The sequence below is a fragment of the Puma concolor genome, chromosome E4 (assembly GCF_028749965.1).
Source record: "Puma concolor isolate L17-30 chromosome E4, mPumCon1.1.hap2, whole genome shotgun sequence".
In the NCBI taxonomy this organism is placed as follows: domain Eukaryota; kingdom Metazoa; phylum Chordata; class Mammalia; order Carnivora; family Felidae; genus Puma; species Puma concolor.
The window spans coordinates 65,483,700-65,498,270 of record NC_141683.1 but is presented as its reverse complement, the minus strand read 5'-3'; the positions used below and the strand labels follow the sequence as shown (position 1 = coordinate 65,498,270).

The 14,571-nt window shown below is 44.7% G+C and overlaps 1 protein-coding gene and 1 long non-coding RNA gene across 2 annotated transcripts in view; one reads left to right on the top strand and one right to left on the bottom strand.

Moving 5' to 3' along the window:
- Window positions 1-1,192: 1,192 nt before the first annotated feature.
- DRC8 (dynein regulatory complex subunit 8) overlaps window positions 1,193-14,571 on the bottom strand; it is a 131,248-nt gene continuing 117,869 nt past the window's right edge. Inside the window, exons 4-7 of the mRNA XM_025926301.2 lie at window positions 7,679-7,758; window positions 6,511-6,553; window positions 6,346-6,412; window positions 1,193-1,797 (exon numbers count right to left, since the gene is read on the bottom strand). Coding sequence (XP_025782086.1) covers window positions 1,682-1,797; window positions 6,346-6,412; window positions 6,511-6,553; window positions 7,679-7,758 — 306 coding nt within the window. The 3' untranslated portion in view covers window positions 1,193-1,681. The remainder of the gene's footprint in view (window positions 1,798-6,345; window positions 6,413-6,510; window positions 6,554-7,678; window positions 7,759-14,571) is intronic.
- LOC147572750 (uncharacterized) lies at window positions 4,171-5,655 on the top strand. The gene is made up of 2 exons (XR_015246157.1): window positions 4,171-4,421; window positions 5,387-5,655. It is a non-coding gene; the product is annotated as an uncharacterized LOC147572750 (long non-coding RNA).

Genomic DNA, 14,571 nt, shown 5'->3' with positions numbered 1-14,571 from the left:
ATTAGTCAGAGAAAGACAAATACCATATGGCTTCACTCATATGAGGACTTTAAGAGACAAAACAGATGAACATAAGGGAAGGGAAGCAAAAATAATATAAAAACAGGGAGGGGGATAAAACATAAGAGACTAAGGAGCACTAAGGAATCTACTCCTGAAATCACTGTTGCACTATATGCTAACTAATTTGGATGTAAATTTAAAAAATTATAAACATTTTTAAAATAATAATAAAAATGTTTTAACTAATAATGAAAATTTAAAAAATAAAAAAATAGGGGCGCCTGGGTGGCTCAGTCGGTTAAGTGTCCGACTTCAGCTCAGGTCACGATCTCACGGTCCGTGAGTTCGAGCCCCACACCGGGCTCTGGGCTGATGGCTCAGAGCCTGGAGCCTGTTTCCGATTCTGTGTCTCCCTCTCTCTCTGCCCCTCCCCTGTTCATGCTCTGTCTCTGTCTCAAAAATAAATAAACATTAAAAAAAAATAAAAAATAAAAAATAAAAAATAAATAAAATAAATAAAAAAATAAAAAAATACAGAGAGATCCCTGTGTGTGTAATGCATGCACATGAAAGGCTAGACAGGTTATGGGAGACTATTCATTTTCCTTTACCTTATTTCCCCCTTTGCTTGTAAGTTCCTGGGCCTTTCTCCATCATGATTCCTTGTGTTCAGATAACTTTATTCTGCCCTTTCAACAGCTGTACCTCCTGCACACCAGAATTTCTCGATATTCTCACTCAGTAGTCAGGACAATACTCTCACGGCAGCTATCGTGAACAGGTAAGAGCTCTAAAGACAGAAGAGAATTGCCACTTCCTCGCATTATCAATTTCCATTCAGTCTTCTTTTTTTAATTTTTTTTTAACATTTATTCATTTTTGAGAGACAGAGAAAGCGTGAGCAGGGGAGGGGGAGAGAGAGAGACAGAGTGAGAGTGGGGAGGGGCAGAGAGCGAGCGAGACACAGAATCCGAAGCAGGCTCCAGGCTCCGAGCTGTCCGCACAGAGCCCGACACGGGACTTGAACCCGCGAGCCTCAAAATCATGACCTGAGCCGAAGTGGGACGTTTAACCGACTGAGCCACCCAGGCGCCCCTCCATTCAGTTTTCTCCTCTCTACATTCAATTACCTCAACTCCTTTAGCTGGGTTAATATCATCTCCAATGAGACTTATAATCGACACTCGTAAGCAATTAATTATCAATATGTATTTCAATCACGCCCCTTCCACGTTCAGATGCCAAAGCATTAGTCGTTTGTGGCTTTCCCCAAGCTACCACTCATTTTCAGTTTGTGCTCATTCTGCCCCATTCCAAGATCCTCCTATGCCAAACCTGGGGTCATTCTGGGCATTCTTCATTTTTTCAGCTTAATTAATTTGAAGGTCACCTGAGTTTTATTGCGGGGAAATTAACAACGATCCACGGATAATGTGAAAACGTTTTAAGGACAAGCTTTAAAATAATTAGCAATTTGTCATTCCATAAGGCTAGACCACACCAAATAAATCTGTGTTTTACAGCATAATGATCATCTTTAAAGAACAAAGTGTCTTGAAATAGTTGTTACTGGGCATTAATTAGCGTATACAGGAATTATAAGATAAAACGCGAAATTCACAAGGACAAGCCATTTTTAAAATCAGCCTCTCAGTTAGAAATTAAGTCTTCAAGGCACTTAACTTTCATCTATCACCATCATTGCTATATAGTCCTTGTAATGAACTGAATTCGATTCTGGATCAATTGCAGCAGACAACATTTCTTCCATTTCCTCCTGAGAGAAAGGCTCACCTGGGAAGGACAAGAAGGGAAATTCATCATTTACGATCCTCTGATCTTTTTCTTTCTCTTTCCGCCGACCAGCTTAATTGCCACGGAGCCCCCCAGGTCCCCGCCGTGTCGCTGGTTCCTCTCCCTGGGGCCCCGGAGCCAGCACATCATGACCATCCAGACACTCAAAGAGCAGGCAGTTGTACTCCTGGCCGACTTGGGACTTAGTCTGCCTTGCAGACATCATAGCTCAAGCGACCTATAACATCGATCACTCCAGCCAGAACAGCAGGAGAACATTAAGACCCCCCTGAATAAGGTTGCTTATTTATTTAAATTAAAACTATTGGAATTGCCTTCACCCGAAGGCTCACTTTTCTAGGGAGTTTAATCATTATATTGAGCAAGGCTGTGACGAAGGGATTAAACGGTCTCGATGCGAAATTGCTGAAGAGCCACTGACAGGGACGTGAAGTCTCTGAATACTCCCTGACCAGCTCGGCCAGCTTCGTGATGCCAGCTGAACCCACGGACAGATGCCACTCATCCTCCGGGTCAAAACGGTCCTCTCTGTTATAGTCTGGCCCAGCGTTGCTGTCATACGAAACCAAAAGTTACACAGAAAATCTGTGGATTTTGCTGGATCCAGGTAACAGCTGAGGGTCATCTTGGACCCTGATGCCACCAAGATGAGAAGCAAACCCGGGAGGAATGCCGGAAAGGTTGCCAACTACTTAAGAAAGAACTTTGTCCTGATATTAAGCAAAAATACAGAAACGTCCAAATCGCCACTTTCCCCCAAAAGACGCTTCTCTGAGCCGGTGAGTTACTAAGGCCTGAGGATCACTTATCTTCCGAGTTTTTCACCTGCCACGACACACGATGTTTTCCAGGTCGAAATTCAGCTAAAACCACAGAAATCATTCAAGTGGGGATCGTGAGGACAATGATAACAGATTATCAAACAGGGGCAATGTGTCAAGTTCTCGAAACCGTACTTACATCCTGAGAAAAGACAGAACGCTTATACAGCCTAACATCTTTCTTACACCTGATTAAATGGAAACTCCACTGCCAATGAACTCCGATGGGCACCGTGGAGGTCCTGCACAGAGCACTGGTAACAACCACGTGTTGAGACGCACGAAGTTAACCTCCCAAGCGCCTCACAAGACGAAAGGATGGCTGCCCCACTTACAGAAGAGGAACCGGCACACAGAGACGCGAGGCCACCCGCCCCGGCCAATGAGTGGCAGAGCTGGGATCTGGATGCCATAGTCCAGCTCAAGGTCCATGACCTCGAGGACTACACTCGACCGCTCAGAACACGGCGCTGTTCACAGTACAATCCAGAAGGCAGTCACGCCGCTTCCGTGGGCAAGGAAGGAGGTACACAGTGTTTGATTAAGGATAGGAACGGAATAGCTTAATGATTAAAAGCACAATCTTGCGGGGGCGCCTGGGTGGCTCAGTCGGTTAAGCGTCTGACTCTTGATTTCGATTCAGGTCATGATCTCCTGTGAGATCATGCCCTGCATCAGGCTCTATGCCGACAGCGTGCAGCCTGCTTGGGATTCTCTCTCTCTCTCTCTCTCTCTCTCTCTCTCTCTGTGTCTCTCAATGAATAAATAAACATTTTTTTTTTTTAAAGCACAATCTTGGGAGGCAGACAACCTGGGTTCAAATGCTTAGCTGTCTCATTAACTTTAAGATCCTGGGCGAATCACTTAAGCTCTCTGTGTCTCACTTTTCCTCCCTGCAAAATGGAGAAGATAATCACGGCAGCCATCTAATGCGGTTGTTATGAGGACTCAACATGTTATTATCTAACTAACACTTAGAACATTCTGGCACACAGGTGGCAACATGTATTTGTTGAAACAAAGTTTTGGAGACCTTCCCTGCTGCTAAATACTGTCTGACACCATCACACGCCTGGACGTCTTTCAGGAATTTGGTTCGCTGCGGCTTATCATGTGTTTCGTATGACATCCCGGGCAGCCAGAATGCATCTTCCCAACCTAATAGTCTGTGGATGTTGTGAAACATCCCCTTATCTCTGTGTCCGAGGCAGTCTGCTACTGATATCTCGGTGTCAGTCAACAGCATTCCCGTGACACCCATGATCTGAGTCAAGGCCCTGTTACTCCTGCCTCAGCTCCCACCTTTGTTCCCAACGTGCTGTTACTCATCGAGACCCACGGATCCTGCTGTAAACAGGCCTACTGTACCTCTCTCTCTTTTTGTTTCAGTTTATTTATTTTTGAGAGAGAGAGAGAGTGCCCGTGAGTGGGGGAGGGGCAGAGAGACGACACAGAAGATCCGAAGCGGGCTCTGTGATGACAGCACAGAACCCAACGCGGGGCTCGAACTCAAGAACCGTGAGATCATGACCTGAGCAGAAGTCGGACTCTTAACCGACTGAGCCACCCGGGGGGCCCCCTGTATCCATCTCTCCTTTCCATTCCGCCTGCTGGCTCCAGACTAACCTCACTAGGGCACCTTCCCAAAGCCGCGGTAGCCTCCTGACCGGTCTCTTACTCGTCCAACAAACCGCCAACACCAGACTGGCCTTCCAACAATCCCTCCTGCCCCGTAAGGACCATCTGCTCAACACCCCACCATGCTCCTGTGGTGCCCACAGGGTGAGTCCCGAGCCCTGAGCCCAGGCCTCAACAGGCTAGCCCACAGATCTACCCAGGGTTGTCTCCTGCTGTTGGCCAGCAAGGCCCCCAGGCGCTCTCCACTCACAGTCTCCGTGATACGGAGATATCACGCTCACTTCCGCCTCCCCACCTCTGTTCACACTATGATGTCAGTACCTATCTCTCTCCATTGGGCCCCTTCACGAATCCTTCTTTCATCTGCTCATTCATTTATTTTTTATTTTTTTTTAATGTTTATTTATTATGGAGAGACAGAGAGACACAGAGCATAAGCAGGGGAGGGGTAGAGAGAGGGGGAGACACAGAATCTGAAGCGGGCTCCAGGCTCCAAGCCGTCTGCACAGAGCCCGACCCGGGGCTCGAACTCACCAACCGTGAGATCAGGACCCGAGCCCAAGTCAGTTGCTTAACCCACTGAGCCACCCAGGCGCCCCTGCTCATTCCTTTAATTCAACCCACATTTGTTGAGACTTACTGTGGCGGGGGGGGGGGGGGGGGGGGGGGTGGGGTGGGGCTATAACGCATAAGACTTTACTGTTGCTCGCAGGGCACCTGGGTGGCTCAGTCTGTTGAGCATCTGACCTTGGCTCAGATCTCCCGGTTTGTGAGTTTGAGCCCCGAGTCGGGCTCTGTGCTGACGACTCAGGGCCTGGAACCTGCTTCAGATTCCGTGTCTGCCTCTCTCCCTGCCTCTCCCCTGCTCGTGCTCTGTCTCTCTCTCTCTCAAAGATAGATAAGCATTAAAAATAATTCTTTTTGAAGATATTTGTTACAGTGTCACAAGAGTGCTTGGTGGCAGCCGTGACAGCCAAGTCATTCTTGTCCTCGTTGCCCGTAGCCTCACCTCGTGGTGGGTCAGGTCAGCGTGGCCCAACCAGCTGTGCCGGTGGACAATCTTGGTCTCCAGTCCTCACAGTCGCTTGCACTTTTGGTTCTGTCTCTAGTGATGGCAACTGTGCATCATGCGGGACTCAACCCGCAAACCAGCGAACGGAACAAAGGAGACAGAACCCTAACCTCATATGGGAGGAAGGGACGTGACCCAGATGGGCACGGTTTCAGGAGAGTGACCATCAGGCCACAGAAGTCCAAGGAAGACGAACTTACACATCCGCCTGAGCAGAGAGAGTGCCTCAAGAAAACAGTGTTATGGGTAACCGGGCACGTGTAGGTCAAGGTCAAAGCAAATACAGAACGCCGCCAGCATAAAGAACTGGAAGTTTCCGTGTGAATTCTATTCAACTGAGTCTGTATTATCTGTAAGTTCATCAACTGAAAAGCTCTTTGAAAAGGAATTTTACCATAACCTAATTCAAATCTTCAATCTAGTCACATGCACTGATTTATAGTTGATAGTTCATGTTTTCCAAGGGCGTAGCTTTTATTCTGAAAATACTCTAAGCGAATGGAGTGCCTTCAATTTGTAGAAGTTTCATTATACGTTACAAAATCCTATACAGCAACTATCACTCTCCCCTTAACCCACCCTTCGTCCTCTTACCCCCACAAAACAGAACCCGTTCCCAAACCAAAATAACGGTGGTCAATAACTCTTTGAACCAGAATGATTGATTTAAAAGCATCTCCTAGGGGCGCCTGGATGACTCAGTCAGTTGAGCATCCGACTTTGGCTCAGGTCGTGATCTCGCGGTTCATGGGTTCGAGCCCCGCGTCGGGCTCTGTGCTGACAGCTCGGAGCTTGGAGCCTGCTTCGGGTTTTGGGTCTCCCTCTCTCTCTGCCCCTCCCCTGCTCACACATTCTCTCTCTCTCTCTCTCTCAAAAATAAACATTAAAAAATTTTTAATAATGAAAGCATCCCCTAGAATTTTTCCATGACTGTTGTTAAATTATTAATCACTTAAATAATTCACAGTTTAAAAAGAAGTAATACATCACTCTTACCTTCTTCAGTCATATATTTGATCAGTTCTTCCTTCAAAAGAAACCCACGTTTAGATGGATCTAATACCTAAAAGAAAAGGCGGATATTGTATGTTTGGTTTGGCGAATACATTCTATATGATGCATTTTTCACATAAATACATATAAAATCTGGAGCTTACATACCTCAAACGCTCGAAGAAGGATATCCTCCGGAACTGGTCTGTATCTAATTATGCAGTAAAGGGAGCAAATGTCACAGTATTTAGCTCAGTCTCTACACAATAAACGATCACATAGAACAAAATAGCAGCTGCTCATATACAAGGATAATAGTACTTCCCTCACTGAAACAGTTTTGGATTTCGAGATATGAAAGTCGAAAGGGCTTCACACCCAAAGAAAATATTTAGTTCAAAATCACATGATGTTATCTATTCATCTTTCTCATCATGATGAAAATCCACTTCTCGGGAAATAAAATTTCTACAGTCAACCAACTGGGGTAAGCTGATGCTACACGGTCTTTAGAAGAGTAATTAGGGTTAAGTCTCAGTGATGATTCAAAACAGATGATAATAAATCTGTTGTTGGTTTATGCTTTTGGTAGCCTTTTGCCTCTGTAATTACACTTTGCTTATCAGATTAGTATAAACATGGTTGATATTTCTAAGCATATGCCAAATGGCCTTTCAGAATGCAGTGACTGGGGCGCCTGGATGGATCAGTCAGTCAAGTGTCCAGCTCTTGGCTTCGGCTCAGGTCATGATCTCATGGTTTGTGAGTTCGAGGCCTGCGTCGGGCTCCATGCTGTCAGTGCCGAGCCTGCTTGGGATTCAATCTCCCTCCCTCTCTCTCTCGTCCTCCCCTATTTGTCTCACTCTCTCTGTCTCTCTCTCTCTCTCTCCCCTCCCCCCTCCTTTTTCTTTCTCTCTCTCTCAAAATAAATAAATAAACTTAAAAAAATAATTTAAAAAAAAAGTATAGTGAAAAGTCAGAAGGAAGCTATCCCAGGATAAACACTGGTTGGTTGAATAAAATATACAAAATGAGGGGCGCCTGGGTGGCTCAGTCGGTTGAGCGTCCGACTTCGGCTCAGGTCATGATCGCATAGTTCGTGGGTTCGAGCCCCGCCTCGGGCTCTGTGTTGACCTCTTGCTCAGAGCCTGGAGCCTGCTTCAGATTCTGTGTCTCCTTCTCTCTCTGCCCCTCCCCTGCTCACACTTTGTCTCTGTTTCTCAAAAATAAATATAAAAAAAATTTTTTTTAAAGAATATACAAAGTGAAAAAGCCAAGTGTTTTTAAATTAAGATAATTCTAATCACTACCTCCACAACTGCATGTACCTTCTTACCTTCTTTCCAGGAGTACTTCAGTCATCACTGGAAGAAATTTTTCAAATCGAATGTATCCAGTGGGTTCTTCTTCCTCTACCTAAACATTCCATAACGAATAGCCATGTAAAAAAAAAAAAAAGAAAAAGAAAAAAAAAAAGAAAAGAAAAAATAATAGCCATGTATTACTTCAGCAAGTGCACTGAGCAACTCCTTTTCCAAGCACTGTGCCAAGCGCTAGGGATTTGATAATGAGCATACTTGGGTATGGTCCCTGCTCGTAGAGCTTATATTCATTAGTGGAGACCCATATTAATCAAAAAACAACAGAGCTGAGTGTCTAATTATAAACATAATGAAGTGAAGGAGAATGGGTCTATTAGAGCATAGAGCAAAGGGCAGTTGTAGGTCAGATCAGGAAAGGCACTCACGAGGAAATCACACTGGAGCTGATTTATAAAGGGTGAGTAGAAGGTACTTAGACAAAGCCAGCAGAGACGAGACTCCACGTAGAGGAAACAGGATGCGCTAAGACCCCGTGGGAGCCAGGAGGCTGAAGGGGGGGTGCTCGGGAGCAAGATGGAGGACGTTTCCAGATGAAGCTGGAGGGAGAGACAGGAACCGGAGCTTGCTGGGTCTTATCGTCCGTGAAAGTGACTCTGGTTGTCATCCTAAGACCAACGGGAGATCCCCGAAGGCCTCGTAGATGTGTGTGTGTGTAAATGATCACACTGGTTGGGGGCAAGGCGGCTTCTGCCGTGGGCTCAGCAGCTGTGACAGAGCTTGGACTAGAGTGGTGGCCATGACAAAGAAGTGGATGGTTTCAAGAAAGATTTAAGAAGTAAAAGCAATAGGGCAGAGCTGCGTCTATTATGGGCAGAGATGAGAACCAAGAGAGGAGTCAAGGACTCCGACTTGCAGAGACGGGATGCAGTGATGCTCTCCCCTGTGATGAGGAACACCGGAGAAGGGCCCCGATTAGGGGACCAATCATGTCTCAAGGACCAGAGTACATATCAAATCACCATAATATTTACTAAATGCCCACATGGTTAATGGAACTTTGTTATACCACTGCTAAATAAAACACTACACCCGAGGAAGAGAAATTTGGGTACCTGGCAATGTTAAATGAGAATGAGAGACTCCCACCCATAGGTTCAACGTCAACGGTGTGGCCGAACAAAACACTATTGATCTTAACTTTCATGTCAGGCTATTTACGAGGAGCTGTAAATTTTCCACTCCTTTTCAAAAGTCCTATTAAAAGGCTCGTAGATCCCAATTCAACACAGGACCTTTTAACAGACTCATTCTTTGAACAAAAAATAAGAAATCTATAGGTTGCTGCTAAGTGGAACACACTGTGGTCCCGATGACAACTATTTTCTAACGTTTATACTAGAAGCTCAGAGGCTCATCTGGTATGAGCGGAGCCCTCGGATTCCACTATCAACAGAAAATGTCACCCATCTCATGACACAATGATACTCCGGACTCTCTGAGCCCGTCAATACGCGAACAATTATCTCAGCAGCTGCCTCTCGGTACAAGGCGAGATTTTGCAAATTAATGTTCATCTGGCTCCGATGTGCTTGAGTAGCACTGTGACTCCCAACCCCGGGAGCCTCTTAAAAATCAAATGTCGATCTCATGAGACTACCTTTGGAGGGATAATTTTTTAATTAAAATGGTGGGTTTCTATGCTGATCACTTTACCAATTTGCTCCAGAAGCCAGGGCGATCAATGGCTTGCCTCCCTCTCTCCGCATCCCCCACAAATAAATCACCGTGGAGCAAACAGTCTCGACCTTGAAAGATCAAAACTCCTCTATATTTTATGAGCATCCTCATCAATCTACAAATGGTCTGGAGGTTCTCCAAAGCTCAGCTCTATAGCACTCTGTCCACCACGTGAGAATTCACAACACATAGCATGTGCCCCGTAAGGCTCTCCTGGCTCCCACACGATTTCCACGATCCCCCTGGGGGCTCGCAACGCTGGGGCGAAAACTGCAATCATTCTGGTCCGATCTATCTGTGAGAGCCAAAACTGCACAAAAAAAGCAAGTTAAAGCAAATCTCCAGCGAACCAGGATGGCAGGAGATGCATACATTTTTTCTTTTAAGACAGATAATGAATAAACAGAGGACTTACGGTTAAAAAGTAAGAAGAAAAATAAAGAAGTCCACCTTCAACTTGGGCAGAATATGAAAATCTTTCTATGACCCAACACTGTCCTCTAGAGGCCACATCTCATCCATTCTTTTGTACACAAAGATGCAGAGGCAATGGCATAAAAACGATGCAATTAAATAATAATTTGTCTTTTTAATGTTTTATTTATTTTTGAGAGAGAGAGACAGAGCACAAGCAAGGGAGGGGTGGAGAGAGGGGGAGACACAGAATCCGAAGCGGGCTCCAGGCTCCGAGCTGCCAGCACAGAGCCCGACGCAGGGCTCGAACCCACGAACAGGGGGATCATGACCTGAGCCGAAGTCAGACGCTCAACTGACTGAGCCACTTGGGTGCCCCAATTATATGATAATTCTAAATGAATAGTATTAATAAACTGTTTTGGACTAAAAACTATTTTGTATTAGAGAAGGTTTTTTTAGCATTTAAAACAACTTTTTAATTTTAGAATAGTTTTAGATTTAGAGGAAAGCTGTGAAGATAGTACACGGTTCCCATATATCCCCACCCACTTTCCCCTATTGTTAATCCTTCCATTTCCATGGCACAATGCTAGTTGGCTCACTGTCACAATTAATGAAGTGATATTAATACATCAGTATTCAGTAAACTCTGTGCTTTATTTGGATTCCATTCATTTTTCTAAAAGTCATTTTTATTTGTTTTTAATTTTTTAAATGTGTATTTATTTTTGAGAGAGAGAGACAGAGAGAGAGAGAGAGAGAGAGAGAGAGAGAGAGCATGAGTGGGGGAGGGGCGAAGAGAGAAAGGGATGGGGCTCGAACTCATGAACCGTGAGATCATGACCTGAGCCAAAGTTGGATGCTCAACCGACGGAGCCACCCCAGGTGCCCCTAAAAGTCATTTTGAAAATATGGTATATTTTTCTATCATAAAGAAGAAACCAGAAGAGAAGGGAGGAATCTGGAAATACGAATGGGGAGAGGGAAGGCTAAGGTGTGGTTCTGTTATTTCTGGTGTAGGACAAGCTAGTTAATGTTATGAGGCCACAAGTAAGATAGGACAAAAATACTATGTTCTAGAAATGTTATGCGATAATGGCTCAAAGGTTATTTAGACCCACATACTAAAACGCCATTAAGATTTAATAGAAACAGGGGTGCTTGGGTGGCTCAGTTGGTTAAGCATCCAACTTCGGCTCAGGTCATGATCTCACAGTTTGTGTTTCAAGCCCTGCATCAGGCTCTGTGCTGACAGCTCAGAGCCCGGAGCCTGCTTTAGATTCTGTGTCTCCCTCTCTCTCTGCCCCTCCCCTGCTCATGCTCTGTCTCTCTCTCTGAAAAATAAATAAAAACATTAAAAAAAAGATTTAATAGAAATATATCAAATATCGAATTATATACGTGTGGGGGGAGGTATAGAAGGAGGATATATCCACAGGTATACAGAGAGACAGAGAGAATGACTTGTGGGTTGAGTTGTGTCCTCCCCAAATTCCTATGTTGGAGTCCTAATGCCCATACCTCAGAATGTGATTTATGTGGAGAGAGGGTATTTACAGAGGTGATCAAGTTAAAATGACCGGTGTCCTTATAAAAAGGGGAAATTTAAACAGAAAAACATGCACACAGGGAGAATGCCATGTGAACCTGAAGACCGCTATCTCCAAGCCACAGAGAAAGGCCTGGAATAGATCCTTCCCTCACAGACCAGAAGGAAACAACCCAGCCCATGCCTTGACTTTGTACATCTAGCCCGCAGGACTGTCAGATAATAAATTCCTGTCGTCTAAGTTACTGTTTGTGGTACTCTTATCACAGTAACCCTACCAAACACACACACACACACACACACACACATTCTAAGTATGCATGATACATTGTAACCCAAAGACTTTGAATCCCTATCAAGCTTAAGTTCCTATACTTACCAACTGGAAATTAACAAAGCAGATATTCTAAATTCTGAACTGATTTTACAGAGCTGATACGGAGAAAATAACACAGCCCAGACCTACTTTCTCCAAGAGAAAACTCAATTAACTGACTTATGAGGCCCCCAGGTGGCTCAGGCGGTGAAGCATCCGACTTTGGCTCAGGTCATGATCTCACAGTCCTTGAGTTCCAGCCCTGCTTGGGGCTCTGTGCTGACAGCTCAGAGCCTGGAGCCTGCTTTGGATTCTGTGTCTCCCTCTCTCTCTGCCCCTCCTCTGCTCATGCTCTGTCTCTCTCTGTCTCAGAAATAAATAAACATAAAAAAATGTAAATCAATAACCTGACTTATAATGAAGTGAACTCAAGAAGGACTCCCATGTTACAGCAGACATGTTGGGAAAAACTAGGAATTCATTGTCATTTCTTCATTCAACCAAAGTCATACTGGGAAAACACTTCTCTTTGTATTGGGAAGTTTCTTTAAAAAATAGATGTTGCCTTTCTCACAGAAAAATATCAACATATTCACCATGTTAGACCAAGGATAGTTTAAAATATTCTGACCAACATACCCCTTTGCGTCCTCACCTGTAACAGGGCAAGTGACCGGTTTATCTCACACAGTTGCTGTGAAGTTTACATGAGATGATATGAGGTGTTCTGTGAACTGTGAACCTCTCTTTTTTTTTTAATTTAATTAAATTAATTTATGGGGGGGGGCAGAGAGAGAGGGAGAGAGAGAGAATCCCAAGCAGGCTCTGCAAGGTCAGTGCAGAGCCCAATGCGGGGCTCGAACCCAAGAACCAGGAGATCGTGACCTGAGCCGAAACCAAGAGTCGGACGCCACCCAGGCACCCCAACCGTGAGTCTCTTGTTATGAGTATGATGATTTCTATCAAGAGGGCGCGCACATCTGGTTCTGTATCGTGCAATGACATCTTCTAAAAGAATCCATGTCTGGTGCTGAAATCTCAAGCACCCCCTCCCGGCCCCACCAAACAGACTTAACTTGTTCATACGGGAGTTTGGTCCTACCTTCCACCTGTAGATGCCACAGGGTGTGTGGTGAGAACGTACTCCATTGCTAGGCATACCTAGTGCCTTGTGCCCAGCCCCGGCCCCCGCCTAGAGGACAGGGCGTGTGCTCCCCCTCTGCTGTCTCCCTCTGTGCCTCTGTGGGCTGACTGGCAGGACAGGGGGAGAGTAACAGCCAGCCACCAAACACGTCCCTCCTCTTCAAAAGACAAAAAGAAAGCAAACAAATACATCATGTTACCACCGACAGGGATGAGGCAAAGTCTGGTACAATCCGGTTTGTTTCAGCTACGAGGAGGGCTAATGTACGGAAAAGGAGGTCACAACTGGCAAGCGGCCTGGGCAGCATTTGTGAATGAAGACGTAATAAACCCCTTTGTAGGAAGATCCCCCCGCTACCACCACACCTGCAGACACCCCAGTCTCTCTGCACCCTCTCCCCGGCATGAAGAAGTCTCAGTAAATATGGATGGTGTGGGATTTTTATAAACGTCGCCATGTATCTCAGTCTCGAAGCATGAGGCAAATACGGTTTCTCACTCCACTTTGGCCAAAGTCAATTGTCTTCATGTATTTTGCTCCTGCAGAAAGTCGGACACAGGGAGGTGAAGTGCCCACCTTGTCCATAATTCGGTCAGGTGCTTTGATGGGACCACAGCCCAGAGTTCTCTGCCCCCAGAGTGAAATCATCTTTATTCCCACAGTGAAATCATCAGGCCATCCCTTTTCTCATTAAAGCATTATTTATTTTAATGCTGAACTCACTGAGTAGGTGCAATAAAACACACAGTGAAAATTCATTTCTCCCCAGTGACACAACACTCAGTCAATAAATTGAACGATTTCATGCTTCACAAAAGCAAGATAATATCAGTAGTTAATATGGTTTATAAAGCACCTACATTTCACCTAGTTCCAGGTCACCAAAGAAGATATATGTACCATTTTTTAACTCTTTGTGGTTAAAAAATAAAAACAAAAACCAGGAGATATTTCAAGTTAGGCTCCAAATACCACATATTCAAATTCTGATACAAATCATGACTCAAAGCAAAAAAAGAAAAAAGTACAATTTAGAAAGTATTTCTCTACCTTGGACGGAATATTTTATTAACAAAAATTCATTGGCATTTGCCAAAAAAAAATCTTTACGAATGAAAAATCTTAAAGCCACCTACTTTAGGGGCTCCTGGGTGGCTCAGTCGGTTGAGCGTTCGACTTCGGCTCAGGTCATGATCTCGCGGCTCACGAGTTTGAGTCTCATGTCTCACTCTGTGCTGACAGCTCAGAGCCTGGAGCCTGCTTCAGATTCTTTGTCTCCCTCTCTCTTTGCCCTTCCCCTGCTCATTCTCTGTCTCTGTCTCTCTCTCAAAAATAAACATTTAAAAAAATATAATAAAAAGCCACCTACTTAAGAAAATTTGTTTACTCCAAAACAGTCCAGAGACTATTGTACAAAAATCAGGATATGTGTTTGGGTTATAAATTATTTATTAAGGTAAGTATCCAAAAAAAGTTGGACTGAACCAACCATCAGAGATGCTAAGAATCGTCAGGTAGCTAAGCCAGATCATTACGTTCCCTTCCAACTGAGTGTTTCTAGAACTTGAGGTTATGCAGGCATCAATGGCTATCAATTTCCCCATTTTATCTTCTTGTAGCGGGGGAGGCGTTAAGGGGTTCCAGCTAAACTAACAGTACTACAAGAATACAGTCATGTTAAAAACAGGCATACGAAAATAATATGGAAGGAAGTGCACTACAATATTACAATGATTATATTACG